This window comes from Anoplophora glabripennis, unplaced genomic scaffold (genome assembly GCF_000390285.2).
Source record: "Anoplophora glabripennis isolate ALB-LARVAE unplaced genomic scaffold, Agla_2.0 scaffold45, whole genome shotgun sequence".
NCBI lineage: Eukaryota > Metazoa > Arthropoda > Insecta > Coleoptera > Cerambycidae > Anoplophora > Anoplophora glabripennis.
In genome coordinates this window covers 151,272-167,800 of record NW_019416437.1, presented here as the reverse complement: position 1 = coordinate 167,800, position 16,529 = coordinate 151,272, and the positions used below count along the sequence as shown (strand labels likewise).

At 30.4% G+C, this 16,529-nt stretch overlaps 1 protein-coding gene across 2 annotated transcripts; it reads left to right on the top strand.

Moving 5' to 3' along the window:
• Window positions 1-268: 268 nt before the first annotated feature.
• LOC108917104 (U4/U6 small nuclear ribonucleoprotein Prp4) lies at window positions 269-16,528 on the top strand. Of its 2 annotated transcripts, XM_018723547.1 has the most exons (7): window positions 269-297; window positions 350-557; window positions 614-818; window positions 929-1,261; window positions 1,324-1,506; window positions 1,624-1,839; window positions 16,098-16,528. In XM_018723547.1, exons 2-7 carry the CDS (start codon window positions 395-397, stop codon window positions 16,522-16,524), a joined length of 1,527 nt encoding a protein of 508 aa, XP_018579063.1. In that variant the 5' UTR covers window positions 269-297; window positions 350-394; the 3' UTR covers window positions 16,525-16,528. The 2 variants fall into 2 exon arrangements, with proteins under 2 accessions (XP_018579063.1, XP_018579062.1); XM_018723546.2 differs by lacking the exon at window positions 269-297 and having other exon boundaries at window positions 307-557.
• Window position 16,529: the final 1 nt, after the last annotated feature.

Genomic DNA, 16,529 nt, shown 5'->3' with positions numbered 1-16,529 from the left:
AACAATCAGGAAAAGCCTGTACACGACAAGACTCGAAACAAAGTGAGTTTGTTGTTTTTAGACAGTAGTGCACTTGAGTTAATAGAGAATAGATACATTTCTCACTATACATTGAGTGAAAAAGTTAAAATAGGCAAAAAATTATATAAAACTTTGTCCACTTAACTAATTTGATCTGATCTGATCTGATCAGAACTGATGAAAAACCTAGATATATGTATTTATACTGTCACGACGCTATTTAATTGGAGGAAGAAGAAGTGTAATAGTTTTGTGAGGTTATAAATATAAATATTGGTAATTTGTGTTTTGCGTTTCTTTTTATTGTTGTTTAATAATTTTACATCAGCATTGTACAGGTATTAGGTATTTAATTTTGTATATACCAAAAAAAATGTCGGATGAAGATGAGGTGCAGTATATTAAAAAACAAAAAACAATTCATTATGGTTCTTTGGAAGATGCCGAAAGAGCCAGATTGGAAGCACAAGCTGAAACTAGTAATGATTCAGAACCTCCACCTACTTCTACAACTCCTCAAGTTGCGGAGTCTTCTGGTTAGTATTATAGTAGAGTTATAAAATATATCGATATCTACTTAGTTATTTTTTAGAATACATGGAACTCGAGGAGGCTATGTCAAGAGATAAACAAGCACTATTAGAAGAATTTGAACGTAGACGTAAAGCTAGATCAATAAATGTATCAACAGATGATGCAGAGGTAAAAAGAAACCTGAGACAGTTAGGAGAACCTATTTGTTTATTTGGAGAAGGACCAGCTGATAGAAGATGCAGATTGAGAGATATTTTGAGTCGGTAAGATGTTTATTCTATTAGAGTAAAATAACTTTATTTAAAAGTGAAACTATATATAATTATAATGATGTGGTCAATTATTGAAACTCATGTACTAATAAAATTTATAGAATTGGAGAAGACGCAGTTATAAGACGAGAGGCAGAAGAAGAGAGGAAGCTTTTTGAAAAAGATCAAGAAACAACATGGTACCATGAAGGTCCTGAATCGTTAAGAATAGCTAGATTGTGGATAGCAGAATATTCATTACCCAGAGCAAAAGAACGATTGGAAGAGGCGAGAAGAATAATAGACATACCAGCAGCAACAAAAACAGCTAAAACCCAAGAACTTCAGAAAAAACTTCAAGCGATGTCAATATATTCCAGTCAAGTTGGTGATACAAGACCAATATCATTTTGTCAGTTTAGTCCCAACTCCAGTCTATTGGCCACTGCATCATGGTAAGTTACAAGTAGGTAATTTTTTATTTTCATTAAAATGTATATAAATAGAAAATTTTCAGGAGTGGTTTGTGCAAAGTTTGGTCAGTGCCAGATTGTGAATTAAAGCAAACACTTAAAGGACACACTTGCAATGTAGGGGCAATTATTTTTCATCCAAAAGCAACTATTAGCCAAGGAGAAAATATTTGTAACATGGCTTCATGTGCTTCAGATGGATCGGTTAAACTTTGGGATTTTAAAAGGTAGTGTTAACTCACTTTTTTTGTTATATTAATACTTAATTACCCAGTTGAACTAAATTACCTATTGTTTTATTCAAGAGGATCACCTTAATTTAGAATTATTCGGACATTTTTTAGCGAAGAACCTATTGCTGACATAGAAGGGCACATGCCTCATAGAGTGTCAAGGCTTGGATTCCACCCATCTGGAAGATTTCTTGGTACTTGCTGTTACGATAACTCGTGGAGGTTATGGGATCTTCAACAATGCACAGAAGTTCTCCATCAGGAAGGACATGTCAAACCGGTATACTGCATTTCTTTTCAAACCGACGGTTCAGTTTGTGCAACAGGGTATGTTAATTTTGATCTTTTGACCTTTTTACTAGACTTCATTTACAAAATTGGAAAATTAAATGTTTGTTAATTTTATTAATGGGGATATCCTGCTAGTCTAAAAATTAAATTTCTTTTATGTATTACACAATGTGTATCCACGAAGGGGTGGGCAATATCTTGGATTTGGGTAAGGCTTGCAAAAATAATATTACAAGTTTTTTTTTTTTTGGATCATCTGTAGTTATTAGCTCTTAAAGTTAAGAGTTGACAATGTATCTTTTGTTATAACTTTTTTGTTTTTCATTAAATTTGCTTAATTTTTGGGTAAATAAATTTATAGGTCACTTTTTAAATTTTTATCCCTGTTTTTAAAAAGTTTCATACTCTTAAGGGAAAAAAGGCGTACTTGTTTGATATCGGTATAACGAACCATTTTTACAATTAATGTATCATATTATTTTCCACGTATCTTAATAGTAATAAATAAATAAATACACAAAAGCAAATATATAATACATCTGTTTATTGAAATAGGTTGACCCTAATACACCATTACATGTATCTGACTAAGCCTAAAACACATTAACTACATTATACCCATAACTTACACACATATATATATTGTAATGATTGTGTATATGTGTATAGTCTTGTATGTTTTATGTGTTAGCGCCAAAATTAAAATTTATGTGTTTTGATATTAATTTTGTTTAGATTGGTGTATTATGTGTTGTATATCTTTGCCCTATCTAGCTTGAGACTCTATCTCTGTAGTCGGTTCCAAGTGTTAGCAAAAACCACACCAAGCACAGNACGTATATTGGACTAGGTTTACAGTACACAATATTAATTTTTAGAAAGTAGTTTCTTTAAAAATTACACAGATATTTCAAACATTTTATTTAATACTTATTTACATTACTAAATTTACATTAACTAAAATATATAATTTTTATGCAATTTTTTAAACTTATACTTGAAATATTATATAATGGTGCTTATTTATTATATGTATTATATCTGGAACTTGGTAGAAAAAGGGCCAATGTCCATTGCAGTGGACATTGGTCGTTTGTCAAACGTTTTAAAAATATTTCAAGGACCAAAGTCCATACATTGGCCCTTTTTCTATTAAACTAAGATGGACTTAGGCCATTTTAAAATTTAAATAATTAAGGTTTATAATACTTGCTGACATTGGCCCTTTTTCTAATAAGCTCCAGATATATAAAAGACAAAAAAATCTATTATTCCAACTTGCACTATAGTAATATTCTTATTGGTTTTTAAATAAAATAGTTTTTGTTAAAACTGATCTAATTCTTTCTTGTTTATCACTAAGTTGTGAAATTTCATGATGCAGTCTTAAACGAAAATATTTTTCAAAAATAAGATCGATCATGACATTAAAATGATTAGTTAAAGGTTCATCGTCAAATATGTGATTTGAAAAATATGCTACTAAATGTCTTGGCATATTTGTTGCAGCTTTAATTTTTATATATTTTAAAACAAAGTCAACTTTTTTTCCCTTTACATTAAAGAGATGTAAATAACTCCGAAAATATTTTTCTGCATGTTTACAAACTTCAATCACAAAGTGAGAAGCTTTAGTTAAGCATCCATATGTTTTTCTTATTTGCAATTTTGAAATTGTCTCATTACTTTCGATAATCTCCAAACAGGAACTGCAGTTTAGAATTTTTTTTAACTGCCTAGTTACAAAACCGGCAGCATATGCTATTACATCTTGGCAATACAATGTTAAGTTCCATGCATTTGCTTTTGTGCAATACAAATTACTGTTGTGTAACTCTTGCATCGTAGTATTAATTTCAACTTTTGGTAAGACACTTGAACAATGTAAAATAGCTGTGCTATCAAGAGCTACAGCATTAGCTTTTTCGCTTCCTGAAATCTCAGAATGTATTAACAATTTTTTCATAATGCTTTGAAACTGTTTTGAAGTTGGATTATTATTATAAACTCCTTTGCTACGGATGCAACTGAAAAATATTTCTAAGTGATCCTGAGACAACTTATATGTTAATAAGTATTTCAGCTGTTGCAGATTTTTTACCCTGTCAGTGTATAACTGTTTGAGACTTTCAATGCACACAAGGAAACCTAAAAATCCTGTTTTTTTTTGGTTTTTAATATATTTACATTCTCAATTCTTAAATTTTTTATATACTGAGAGCAATAATCCATGTATTCAAAATAATTTTTTTCTGTTGCCAAAGAGAGGGGTTTTTCAAATGGTTTTTTTGTCAATACATTCCGAGAATTAAATATATCGAATAAATTGTTAAAGTTTCTGCAAAATGTGGCTGTAGCTTCAGAATTTTTAAACAATGAAATTTTTAAATCTATATTTAAAAAATCTAGTGCCTCTGCAACACTTTTGCTAAGTGTTTGCACGGCAAGAGACACTTTCATTTTTTCCCTTATCCATGACATATGCCTTGATCTCAGTTTCGTTGCTGCATGGAGCTCCTGATTTTCTTGAAATTGGCACAACTTTTCTAGAAAATCCCAAGAAATAATATTTCCATTGCCATCTAACATTTTTTGGCTTCCAAATGAATTGCGAATTAATTTTATCATGTGACAGGGATCAAGAAATATGTATGTTTTTTCACTTGTACTTGGATGAACAAAATAAGTTTTCATGTTTCCAAGATTGGCACCTAAGGCATTTGCCATTGCAATATTTGACGGAGCTCCATCAAATGTTACTGATGTGACAATAACGGAACTCAGGTGCACAAACTCTAAGCAATTTTTTACGAGGTTAGCTTTTTCAGAACTATTCAAACCATTGGTTAAAAAATAGCCTACTGGTACCTTCCAGCTGCTATTTAAGGAGACCAGCATAAAAACTAAAACTTCCTTAGCTTCTTCCAAATCTTCATTGTCCGTATTTATACCTAAATCCACGTAACCGTATGTCTTCGTCCCATCCCATTCAATTTTTTTTCTTATTGACATTTCATCTAACACTAGGTTACACAATATTTTATTGCCTTTCTCGGAAGCATCTAAACATTTAATTTTTAAGGCTGACAAAGCCTCTTGCATGAAACCTGGGGAAGCATCAATATTTGCATACCATTTAGATAAAGTTCTGGTATGTGGTAGTACATTGCAAAATGTAGAACGAACATAATTATATGCTTTTCTTGAATAGAAGTTCAAAGTTAGAGCAAACTTTCGGAGTTCTGGAGGATATTGCTTTGTTCGCTTCCTCAGTAAGCAACTAAAAAGTTGTTTTGTAGATTCAGATATTGAATTCTAAAAAAAAAAGATAAATATTTATTTAATCATCGTTTAAGTAGTTTGAAATAACCTTAGAGGAATATACTTACTTATTCCTCTAAGGAAATAACTTACGTTTAAATTTATTTGAGCATTTTCAGATATTAAATTTCTTCTTTTTAAGTCAGCGGTTAAACTCTCCAATGTAAATATCCTGTTTTCTCTCCTTCTCTTTTGAGCTTGGAGATTATTAATTTTCTTCCTTTGCATATTTATAGTATTTTTAGCAATGCGCCAGCAAATTTTTGCCATATTGGAATCATCCAAATGTTCACTTGTTATATCTCCGAAGTGGCGAGGAATACTAATTTTACGTCTAAAATTTTATTGTTTAAATTTTTTTCCAGAAGTTAAATAATGCATACCAAAGTATTATAGATGATTAATTATCAAATTCACAAAAATAAGATTATACTCTAATTATCCGATAAGAATACTTACTTTTTCGATTTTTGAGATACGTTTTCTGGTATATTCTCCTTTTCGCCTTCTAATAAAAATAAATTATCTGGCCTATAACAAAAAAAAAAACTATTTACAAAATACTTCTTGTGAAATGATAATGACTAGGTATATTTAGAAAATTTAATAAATGAGTATTAAAAAAAATGTATCAATGTGTAAATATGATTGTTATACAACACACATGCATTGGCGTTATATTGCTATTATCTAAAGTACCACCATTTTAGTGCTAATGGCATGGCATTAAAATTGTTATATTGCACATTAATCATGTTTTATTAATTTGTTAGAAAATTCTTACACTTACACACTTACTTTCTTTTGTGACTAAAAATAAGAGATTCCGCCTGTATTGCACCAAGTACTACTCGTTTAGGTGATGGTGATGACATTAAACTGGAAAAATATTCACATAGGTTACTTTTTAGCTTTCAGTAAATGGAGTATTGAGTATTACCTTTGATTTTCAAATTCTGAGGCTGTTAAGGTCCCTGAACTTGTTGAGGAACTTGCACTATTTGGGCTATTATGTCTATTAGAACAATTCCCAATAGCAGTAAACCTAGAAATACAAAGATGTATCAACATATTAGAAAAACTTTAACAATAATTTCGTAAAGAATGAATCCTAATTAAAATATGTGTAACACTTATATATTGTTTTATGGACAACACATTTGTCTCGTATATCAGTAAAGAATTACAATAAAAATATTATCCAATCTTACCTTTGATCGTCAGCTTCTGATACTGTTAATGTTCTCGAACTTGGTGAAGAATTTGCGGTGTCTGTGGAACTACAATCACCAGGATCATTTGTAGCATTGAGATCCCTAAAAGTATTTCAACATGTCATTTTTTACAGTAAATTATTCATTATATACAAATTTCTTGTGTTATGTTGTGGAATACTTTTTTTAGTTAAAATTATGGAAACTTTTTTTTTATTATGTATGCTTACATATATACGAAACTTGTTACTAAAATTGCAGGTACTAAATTATATATAGTTATATTTCCTTGATCAACTAATAACATACATTAATTTAAAATTCTATGAATAAGAGTCATCAATTTACAAAAACTGTATGTACTGATAAGTTAATCAGAAAATATCACAAGCTTAGAAGACATATTCTTACTTTGTCATATCCAATGGCTTAGGAACACTATGCTTTAAAATATTTATTCTATGACTTCCAATGATGAATTCATCTGCGGAAAAGTGTTTCGAACAAACATATGCATATTTAGGCAAATTTTTCCAATCAAGTCCTAGTGCATCACACCATACTTTCAATTTTTCTACATTCGATGGAAATCTATAAAAATATCACATATCAATATCAAATTTGTTTAGTAGAATTTCGCTATTCTACGCCAATGGTCAGAAAACATTTTAAAACACTTACCGATGATAGGTTAGGTTGACGTCTCCGCACGATTTGCAAAACGAACACGTTTTTCTACTTTTAACCATTGTCTCTTACACTAGAATTGTCTATAATAAACTAAAATAACAGGCCAACGCACAGATTCTCAAAATATCACTTATAAACACGAAATAAATATGCACCTCTGCAGCTCTATGTAAACATACAGCTAACCAACAGTGTTGCCAGCCCGTAAAAAAGAACTTATTCTGCCCATTTCTTAGAGCATATAAATTTAAAATAACGATCACAACAATATTATAATTAAATCTCAATTAAAATGTAAAATATTTACGGGTAAATAACATTAAGATGATTACTAAAACTCTTTCGCTTAACATTTGATTATGAATGACTATTATGAAATATGTCAACCGCGCTAATATTACAGTTTGTAAACAAAAACGTTCCGGTTGCGTCAACAAATCCTTAATGTGTCCTCTATGTTTACTTATTCCTCTGAGTTTCTGATTAATCATTTATATAACAAGCTAACTATATCAAATGGCATTTGACATTTTGCATTTATTTGGCTATATAAAGAATTATTAATTGTTGCTTTCAGGTATTTATTACAGTTACAATGTCAAAAATAGTATGTTGTCTTTATCAAAATATTGAGTTTATAAGCTGCCAATTAAATGGGCCTTTAAATCGCAATTTTGGTCAACTTGCCTGAATTTTATATACAAGTTAGTTTGAGGTATACAGGGTGTTTCAGAAAACATGGGCTAACAGTACCAACACTTAGGGGCATATTCCTAACCCAAAAACAAGATTATTTTTTCACATCAACATGGGTCCGATTTCGCTTCGTTCCTTAGTTACAGGGTGTCAAAAGTTTTAAAATAAAATGTTTTTTCCAAAAATCTAGATTTTCACTTGAGGGAATTAAATAAAATTTGGACAACTAACTATTTACAACCAAATACACATTCCTAGGTATTATTATGTTGACCTTGGATTATAGGACCGGACTTATTTGCAAGCCCTTGGATTTAATCAAAGAAAAAATTGGTTCTCCGTTGAGATGTCTAATTTATAATTATAGTCTTTTCGAAGTCAGTTGAATATGCAAAAAAACGTCTGGTAATAAAATTTAATTAGTTTCATAGGCGTCCCTAAAAAAATTTTCTGCTAAAGGTAAAAAATTATAATAATTTGTATATAATGTGTAGAAAATTTCATATTTTAATTATTTATGTCCTCAAACAATTTTATTATATTGGTGGTAAATTTCGTTTTGTTCTGTTTCAAAAGGTCTCCAAAACCTCTCCATACCAAATTCCGCATTCCTGGGCAATTTATGAACCACTTGTCATCTGCTGTGATTTATTGCCCAGTAGCCCAATACAACTGTGATCGTTTTCTTTTGCCCGCGCTCACATTCTTCAACTGAGCGTATACATTTCTATCATCTCCACGTTTAGTTCGACCAGACCTGTTTATGGGTATGGCTAAATAAATATGGGAACAAGTTTTTCAAATATTTCAATGCCGAGTTGCTGCGTCAGCGACCAAACCTGGTACATACTAGTCTGTTGGTTCTTCAATTGATATCGGAAAAACTATACATGGATTAAAGTCTAGCTCAATTTTGATCAAAAATTGACTTACTATTTTTTTGTTTTACCTCGAGTTCTCGGTATTTTAAATGTAATATTAAAATAAACAATTATTTATTTATCCAGAATTAATTATGAACGTACCTACAATAAACAACTCGACTCGATAAACATAATATAACATTTTAGAGGAAATGTTGAAAGTGTCTACCTTCAGCTCGAATACAACTGTGAATTCGTTTTTTGATGGTCTTTCTAACTCGTCGAAATATCCCTATGTCTCGGCGAATTAAAACTAATACGTCTGATAACGTTGCCAAAGATCTTCCCTTGAAGTGACAGGAGTTTTATAAACAAGCTCTTTTATATGTCCCTAGAGATGTTTTCTTTTATTAAATCCAAAGGCTTGCAAGTAAGTCCGGTCCTGTAATTCATGTTCAACATAATAATACCTAGGAATATGTATTCGGTTGTAAATAGTTGTCCAAATTTCATTTTAATTCAAAGTGGAAATCTAGATTTTTGGAAAAAAACACATTTTAAAATTTTGACACCCTGTAGCTAAAGGAACAAAGCGAAATCGGACCCATGTTGATATGAAAAAATAATCTTGTTTTTAGCTTAGGAATCTGCTCCCGAGCGTTGGCCCATGTTTTCTGAAACACCCTGTATAATAACAATAAGTGACAGTAATTCTTTTTTCAACCCCCGGCCAGGGGTGAATAATGAAATAAGGGGTTTTTCAAGGTAACTCAAAAGGAGTAAGAGCTAGAAAAAAAGCTTCCTATGAAAGTTCAATCTACTCTAAAAAATGTACCTAAACTGTCTTTTATTAATTTTAATAATATAACACTAAAACTATTTTTTTTTCTATACCATTCGATTGTGTGTGCGACAATAGCGAACAAAATAATATATCTTTGTCATAGGCTTATGAGTTGCACACAACTTGGATACCATGACTGCGACAAAGCGAACGTGATTTTTTATCTTTGTCGTGGTAGTATCATAGAAGCTAAATCAAATTCAAAAGGTAAAAAGGTAAATAAATTCGCATCTGTCTGAAACAGAAAGGTAAAACAAAATTTCGAAAGCAACTTTTCATTATTTTAAATAATCGAATGGCATAGAAAAAAATGGTTCATTGCATTTATAATAAAGGGGTATATATTTTTCAGTTAAAAAAATATAAGAATTTTAAGAACGGTGACAAAAATTAAAAAAGTAGACATAAATTTAGCTATCAGCGAATTGAATACATTAGTAGAAATAGCTTTTACCGAAAAATGATTCAACTTTAATGAGAAACAAAACAGTTACAACCAAATATTCGAGTTTTAACTCTCAATTTCAACAGTTAATAACTTTACAGGGTTTAGCCCAAATAAGAAAAATATATGTGGAAACTTGTGGTTATATTTGCAAGCAATACCCAAATCCGAGATATTAAAGTGTCCCAGTTAAGACCAATTCATCCATAACTGATAATATCAACAGCTTTGTTCCTAATGCATTAGAAACAGTTTTAAATAGACACAATCACATTTGATTGGAAGCAATTAATTTTGAAATTTTAAACCTTATGTAAGCATTATATCGGAATGGACATGCGTCTGAATGTTGGAAACTATTTTGTATTATTCCAGAAACAAAGATAATAGTGTTTTAAATAAATCAGTCATAACATTTAATTTGCTTTTAAAGTTGTTAAGGTATATTAGAGTTTATTTCTTATAACCTAAGATATTCAATGCTTTTCATACTTTTCTTTACATTAAAAAAGAGTTAGGTAAAGCCCAGAGCAAATGGGACATCCTGTAGGTATAACTGATAATTTTAAAATATGATGGAATGGATTTGGCACAAACGCTTATTGTATTATTGATATTATCACAACTGTGGACTGTCGAAGTGTCTTACATAAATGGGACACCCTGTACAAGGTGTTCTACAAGAAAGTGCACAAACTTTGTGACATAGCTCAAGTAAAAATAAACAAAAAAGTTTATTTAAAATAGACGTTCACCCACAAATGTACTACTTCTGAAATAGAGGCCTTGAAATTTATAGTATAAACAATTTTTTTTTATATATTTTTTGAGAAGTGATGATAGATAGCTTCATAAAAGTTGATACTGTAATACTTACATTTAGTGCCTAAAAAATGTGCTAGTAATTCTGCATTTCACTTATTTACTATATAGGGGACTGAAACTCTTTCGTAAAGCACAACTTTCAGGGCAACAATCTTTTTAACAGATTTACTAGACTCGCATTGAAATTTTTACATTTTCTGAAATTTTGCAGTCAATTGTTATGGCGGTTTTCCACTAAATGGACAGTTGAGTTTATGTCCTGTTTGTGTTTTCTAGAACCTGAAAAACAAAAACAAAACTGAAACAAACCCAAAACTCTTGTTTCCATCAAGCGGGCTACATTTTGTTTGAGTTTTGTTTTTGGTCTTTTTCCACTGGTTGTCGCGAAGAAGTCGGAACACATTTTTCCAATAACCAACCAACATGTTTAGAGCAGATTTTTTTATTCTTAGTTATGGCTGGTTTATACTGAAGTCTTTGAAAAAAAAGTAAGTGTATATATGTACGGTTAAAGTGTTTACTTGGTTAGTTAGTTAGTTTGTACACTAGCCAAGTAAACACCTTAACCGTACACATATATATTTGTTAATAGCTATAATTCATTAATGATTAAAATATTGTTATTGGGAAGAAGAAAACGCCAATATAGATATTGGGTTGGATCACTTAAATAGAAAACACAACACGACCGTTTCCACTACAGTTTCAAAACACGTCGAATCTTTTTGATGTGACCGCTTTCGAGCGGGACCCGAAAAACAAAACTCCAACTGTCGCAAAACACGCCAGTCTTCAAAAAGTTTGCGAAAAGTTACAGTTTTGTTTTATTCGACACAAGTTTGTTTTTTTTTTGTTTTGTCCGTTTAGTGGAAAACCGCCTTTAGATATTACTGTTTTTGCACAACAAATCTCGAACTATGACTGGAAATTAAAATAATTGTTTTTCCCTCTAGTCTGTTTGACACCCAATAACAACCACTGTCATAACCTGTAATCACAAAAAAACAAAAAAGAACATACTCCATCTAATCAGTGACAGATTTGAGTGAGGTTTTTTTCTCCATTGTTCGTTTGTTGTCCTTATTTCAAATTTCAGTATCAAACTAAACAACTATTCTTGCAGAGCAAAATCTACAACTGTTACACTACAACTGGCAAGTAGTCTACAACTACACATATATAATAAACCAGTTTGGAAACTATCAGAAATTTACTGAAGAGAGAAAGCTTATGCCACAAATGAATTAAAAAACTTGGTTTTGGAAATGTTGATAATTGTTATTTCTAATTTCATGTGAAACTTTTAAATGACATCACATATATTTAAGAGTCACTGCGCCGGTTACCCGACAAATACCGGGTTCCCGACTAATTTTATGTAACTCCAGCAGAAATAAGCATGAATAGATATTAATTCTTCCCAGTCTCTCTGTTTTCGACTATCGTTTTCACTGTATAATTTTCAGAAAATCTATTTTTTTGAAATTGATTTAAAACACTTTTAATCTTTTGAACAAGGAGAAAAAAGTTTCATGCCTGTACAATTTTTTTTTTTTTAAATTCTGAGCTCTTTTACTTATCAAACTTACCATTTGATTTCTAGCTTCTCTGATACTACTAACAGATGTCGTTAAGAGAGTTTGTGTTCAGTTAGAAACATTTTAAAATGAAAGTATAGTGTATATCTCAAAATTTTAAAGGCATTTTTCTTGAAACACCAGTTTTAAAATAGCACACAACATAACAGTAATTTTCTTTCTATTCATTCCAAATTGTGACCATATTTTTAAAATAACATTCCGAAGAAAAGTTCGTACAGGATTTTCGATAAGTTGATTTTAACATTATTTATTGACAAACAGCGGCAGCCTTGTTAGGCTTCGTACAGCATATCTTTGCGAGGCTCCGGGCGATAGATCTTTACGAGGCCCTTGTTCTTTGTGAAATGTATGTAAATCGAATGTAGATATTTTTGTTTTAAGAGAAATGAAAGTTATAAATTTTAAGTTTTCAAATATTAAGTAATTTTTAAAAGTTAACAAATACAAGGACGACAAATTTTTAATAATGATAAAATAAGGTACAAGATTCAAACATATTTTTCTATTATGTTTTAGTCAAATTACAAAAATATTATTATCCACTGATGAATTAATTGATTTTGATATCGATAATTAAATAAATCTAAATGAGAAATTTTATTTAGGCACCTATTACTACTTATTAATATAGGTATTTACTATGAATTAACCAACTTTATTTTATTGTCATACATCTCTATAAGTAATAGCTAAGGATAGTGATGTAAAATAGCATGCTATTTAGTTTTGGGTGATATATATCAAAATATATATCATTATATGTATCAGATGAATTTTGTTAAAAAAAAATGTACTAAAATTAGTTTTTTTATATTGCTAATGCCTTGCTGATTAATTTGACACCAAATACATGTCATATATATGAACTTTTAGAAAAGTTATCAAGTNAGTCTTCAAAAAGTTTGCGAAAAGTTACAGTTTTGTTTTATTCGACACAAGTTTGTGTTTTGTTTTTGTTTTGTCCGTTTAGTGGAAAACCGCCTTTAGATATTACTGTTTTTGCACAACAAATCTCGAACTATGACTGGAAATTAAAATAATTGTTTTTCCCTCTAGTCTGTTTGACACCCAATAACAACCACTGTCATAACCTGTAATCACAAAAAAACAAAAAAGAACATACTCCATCTAATCAGTGACAGATTTGAGTGAGGTTTTTTTCTCCATTGTTCGTTTGTTGTCCTTATTTCAAATTTCAGTATCAAACTAAACAACTATTCTTGCAGAGCAAAATCTACAACTGTTACACTACAACTGGCAAGTAGTCTACAACTACACATATATAATAAACCAGTTTGGAAACTATCAGAAATTTACTGAAGAGAGAAAGCTTATGCCACAAATGAATTAAAAAACTTGGTTTTGGAAATGTTGATAATTGTTATTTCTAATTTCATGTGAAACTTTTAAATGACATCACATATATTTAAGTCACTGCGCTGGTTACCCGACAAATACCGGGTTCCTGACTAATTTTATGTAACTCCAGCAGAAATAAGCATGAATAGATATTAATTCTTCCCAGTCTCTCTGTTTTCGACTATCGTTTTCACTGTATAATTTTCAGAAAATCTATTTTTTTGAAATTGATTTAAAACACTTTTAATCTTTTGAACAAGGAGAAAAAAGTTTCATGCCTGTACAATTTTTTTTTTTTTAAATTCTGAGCTCTTTTACTTATCAAACTTACCATTTGATTTCTAGCTTCTCTGATACTACTAACAGATGTCGTTAAGAGAGTTTGTGTTCAGTTAGAAACATTTTAAAATGAAAGTATAGTGTATATCTCAAAATTTTAAAGGCATTTTTCTTGAAACACCAGTTTTAAAATAGCACACAACATAACAGTAATTTTCTTTCTATTCATTCCAAATTGTGACCATATTTTTAAAATAACATTCCGAAGAAAAGTTCGTACAGGATTTTCGATAAGTTGATTTTAACATTATTTATTGACAAACAGCGGCAGCCTTGTTAGGCTTCGTACAGCATATCTTTGCGAGGCTCCGGGCGACAGATCTTTACGAGGCTCTTGTTCTTTGTGAAATGTATGTAAATCGAATGTAGATATTTCTGTTTTAAGAGAAATGCAAAAGTTATAAATTTGGAGTTTTCAAATATTAAGAAATTTTTAAAAGTTAACAAATACAAGGACGACAAATTTTTAATGATAAAATAAGGTATAAGATTCAAACATATTTTTCTATTATGTTTTACAGTCAAATTACAAAAATATTATTATCCACTGATAAATTAATTGATTTTGATATCGATAATTAAATAAATCTAAATGAAAAATTTTATTTAGGCACCTATTACTACTTATTAATATAGGTATTTACTATGAATTAATCAACTTTATTTTATTGTCATATACCTCTATAACTAATAGCTAAGGACTGTTGCGCGAGGCCCCGGGCGATTGCCCTGTCTCGCCACCCCCTAAGCCCTAAGGCCACCACTGTTGACAAATGATTGCATTTTTTTGTCAAAAATTGAATTTTTTACTTCAAATGCTCGCCAATCACACAAAAATTAATGTTTTCAAAATGCCCTAAGCATTTCTCTAACCATACTCATCTAGATTAAGAGAATTTTTCTGTCACATGCAAATTTGCGTTAATTGTACTGCATTGCCGCAGAGCGCCTCAAATTCAACATGCTTCAAGAGAATGGCTCCAGGGTCCCCATTTTGTACTTTTTATGAAAATATATATGTATATATTTTTTAAATATGAAAGACATGGTTAATATTATCCTTGAAAATTATTCTCTTACTTTTCCTTCCATTCAAAAAATAAATGGCAAAAATCGCTGTATTTCAGAATTTTACAGTGGTGTTACCCCTTAGAATCAAGTGTGGCAGTCACAAAGCAAGCAGGCAAAACTTATGAGTGCAAATTTGAGGTGAACCTTGTCTTAAAAAAAAAATAAATATTAAACCATTCTTAATCAGGTCCGTTTTTTTTTTATCGTTAAAGTCTATTATTATCAATATGTTGGGAAATGCACTTTTAAACTATATATTCATATTTTTTTTTTCTTAAAATTGAGTAGTAGGGTAATAGAAAAATATTTCCTACATGGTTTCAACCACCTTCAAATTTCTCTCTATTTAATTGTGACACCTTTTGTTTTACTTTAATGTAATATGAGATCCAGTAATTGACCAATTTATTTGTATTCTTCGATTTCTTTTTATAATTTTGGTCGATGATTAAAAAATGGACCCTTTCTAATTAGCAAGTTTTATGAGTTTTCGACTTAGTTCTTTCAATTGTAGAATTTCTTCCCAAAATCCTAATCAAATTGATGACAAAAGTTTCAAAGATATTCTCAAAAAAAAAATATTAATTTTTTGTCGGGTTTGTAATTCTATTTTCAACGTTTCATTTAGGCGCGAATGACTGTTTTCAATTAAAATTATCCAATATGTCGGTCAGAAATGCGAATATTTATGATTGAAGTCAAGTAGCAGTTAGTCAAAAACATGTAAAAAATTAGTTTTCAATTATTTTTTCTTTAGAAACCTCTTAGATCATAAAAAAATATTTTTAAATTCAACGATTTTAGAGTAACTTTATCTCAGACTTGTATCAAATTATCCCCAAAATAAACAATTTTCATTGTTAACACTTAGTCAAAAAAATCTACTAAATAGTTGAAAATCAGTGCAGTGACCATTATTTTTTCTGTACTTATAAATTTGAATGTCTGGTTTCGAATAAACAAATACAAAAAAATGTGTCACATGCTCCCATTCTCATTTTTTCTATTTTATGGGTTTTGTTTCAGTGGTCTAGATTCATTTGGTCGAGTGTGGGATCTTCGAACTGGAAGGTGCATAATGTTTATGGAAGGTCACCTAAAGGCTATACTAGGAATTGATTTTTCTTCAAACGGCTACCATATAGCTACCGCCAGTGAAGACAATTGCTGCAAAATTTGGGACTTGAGGAAAAGATCTATACTTTATACCATACCGGCCCATACCAACCTGATTTCCGATGTGAAATTCCAAAAAGAAAACGGAAGTTATTTAGTTACAGCTTCATATGATAACACTGTGAAGCTGTGGACTACACGAACATGGCAGCCACTGAAAACTTTGTCGGGACATGACGGAAAAATTATGTCCGTCGATATTTCAGGGGACAACCAGTACATAGCTACCAGCTCCTACGATAGGACATTCAAGTTTTGGGCTCCAGAACAAATATGAACATT

Bases quoted from the DNA above. Each gene is read 5' to 3' on its own strand.
- LOC108917104 (XM_018723547.1), top strand. From the start codon at position 395: ATGTCGGATGAAGATGAGGTGCAGTATATTAAAAAACAAAAAACAATT. The intron at 1,262-1,323 runs GTAAGTTACAAG...GAAAATTTTCAG, and splicing joins CTATTGGCCACTGCATCATG to GAGTGGTTTGTGCAAAGTTT. The intron at 1,507-1,623 runs GTAGTGTTAACT...GACATTTTTTAG, and splicing joins AAACTTTGGGATTTTAAAAG to CGAAGAACCTATTGCTGACA.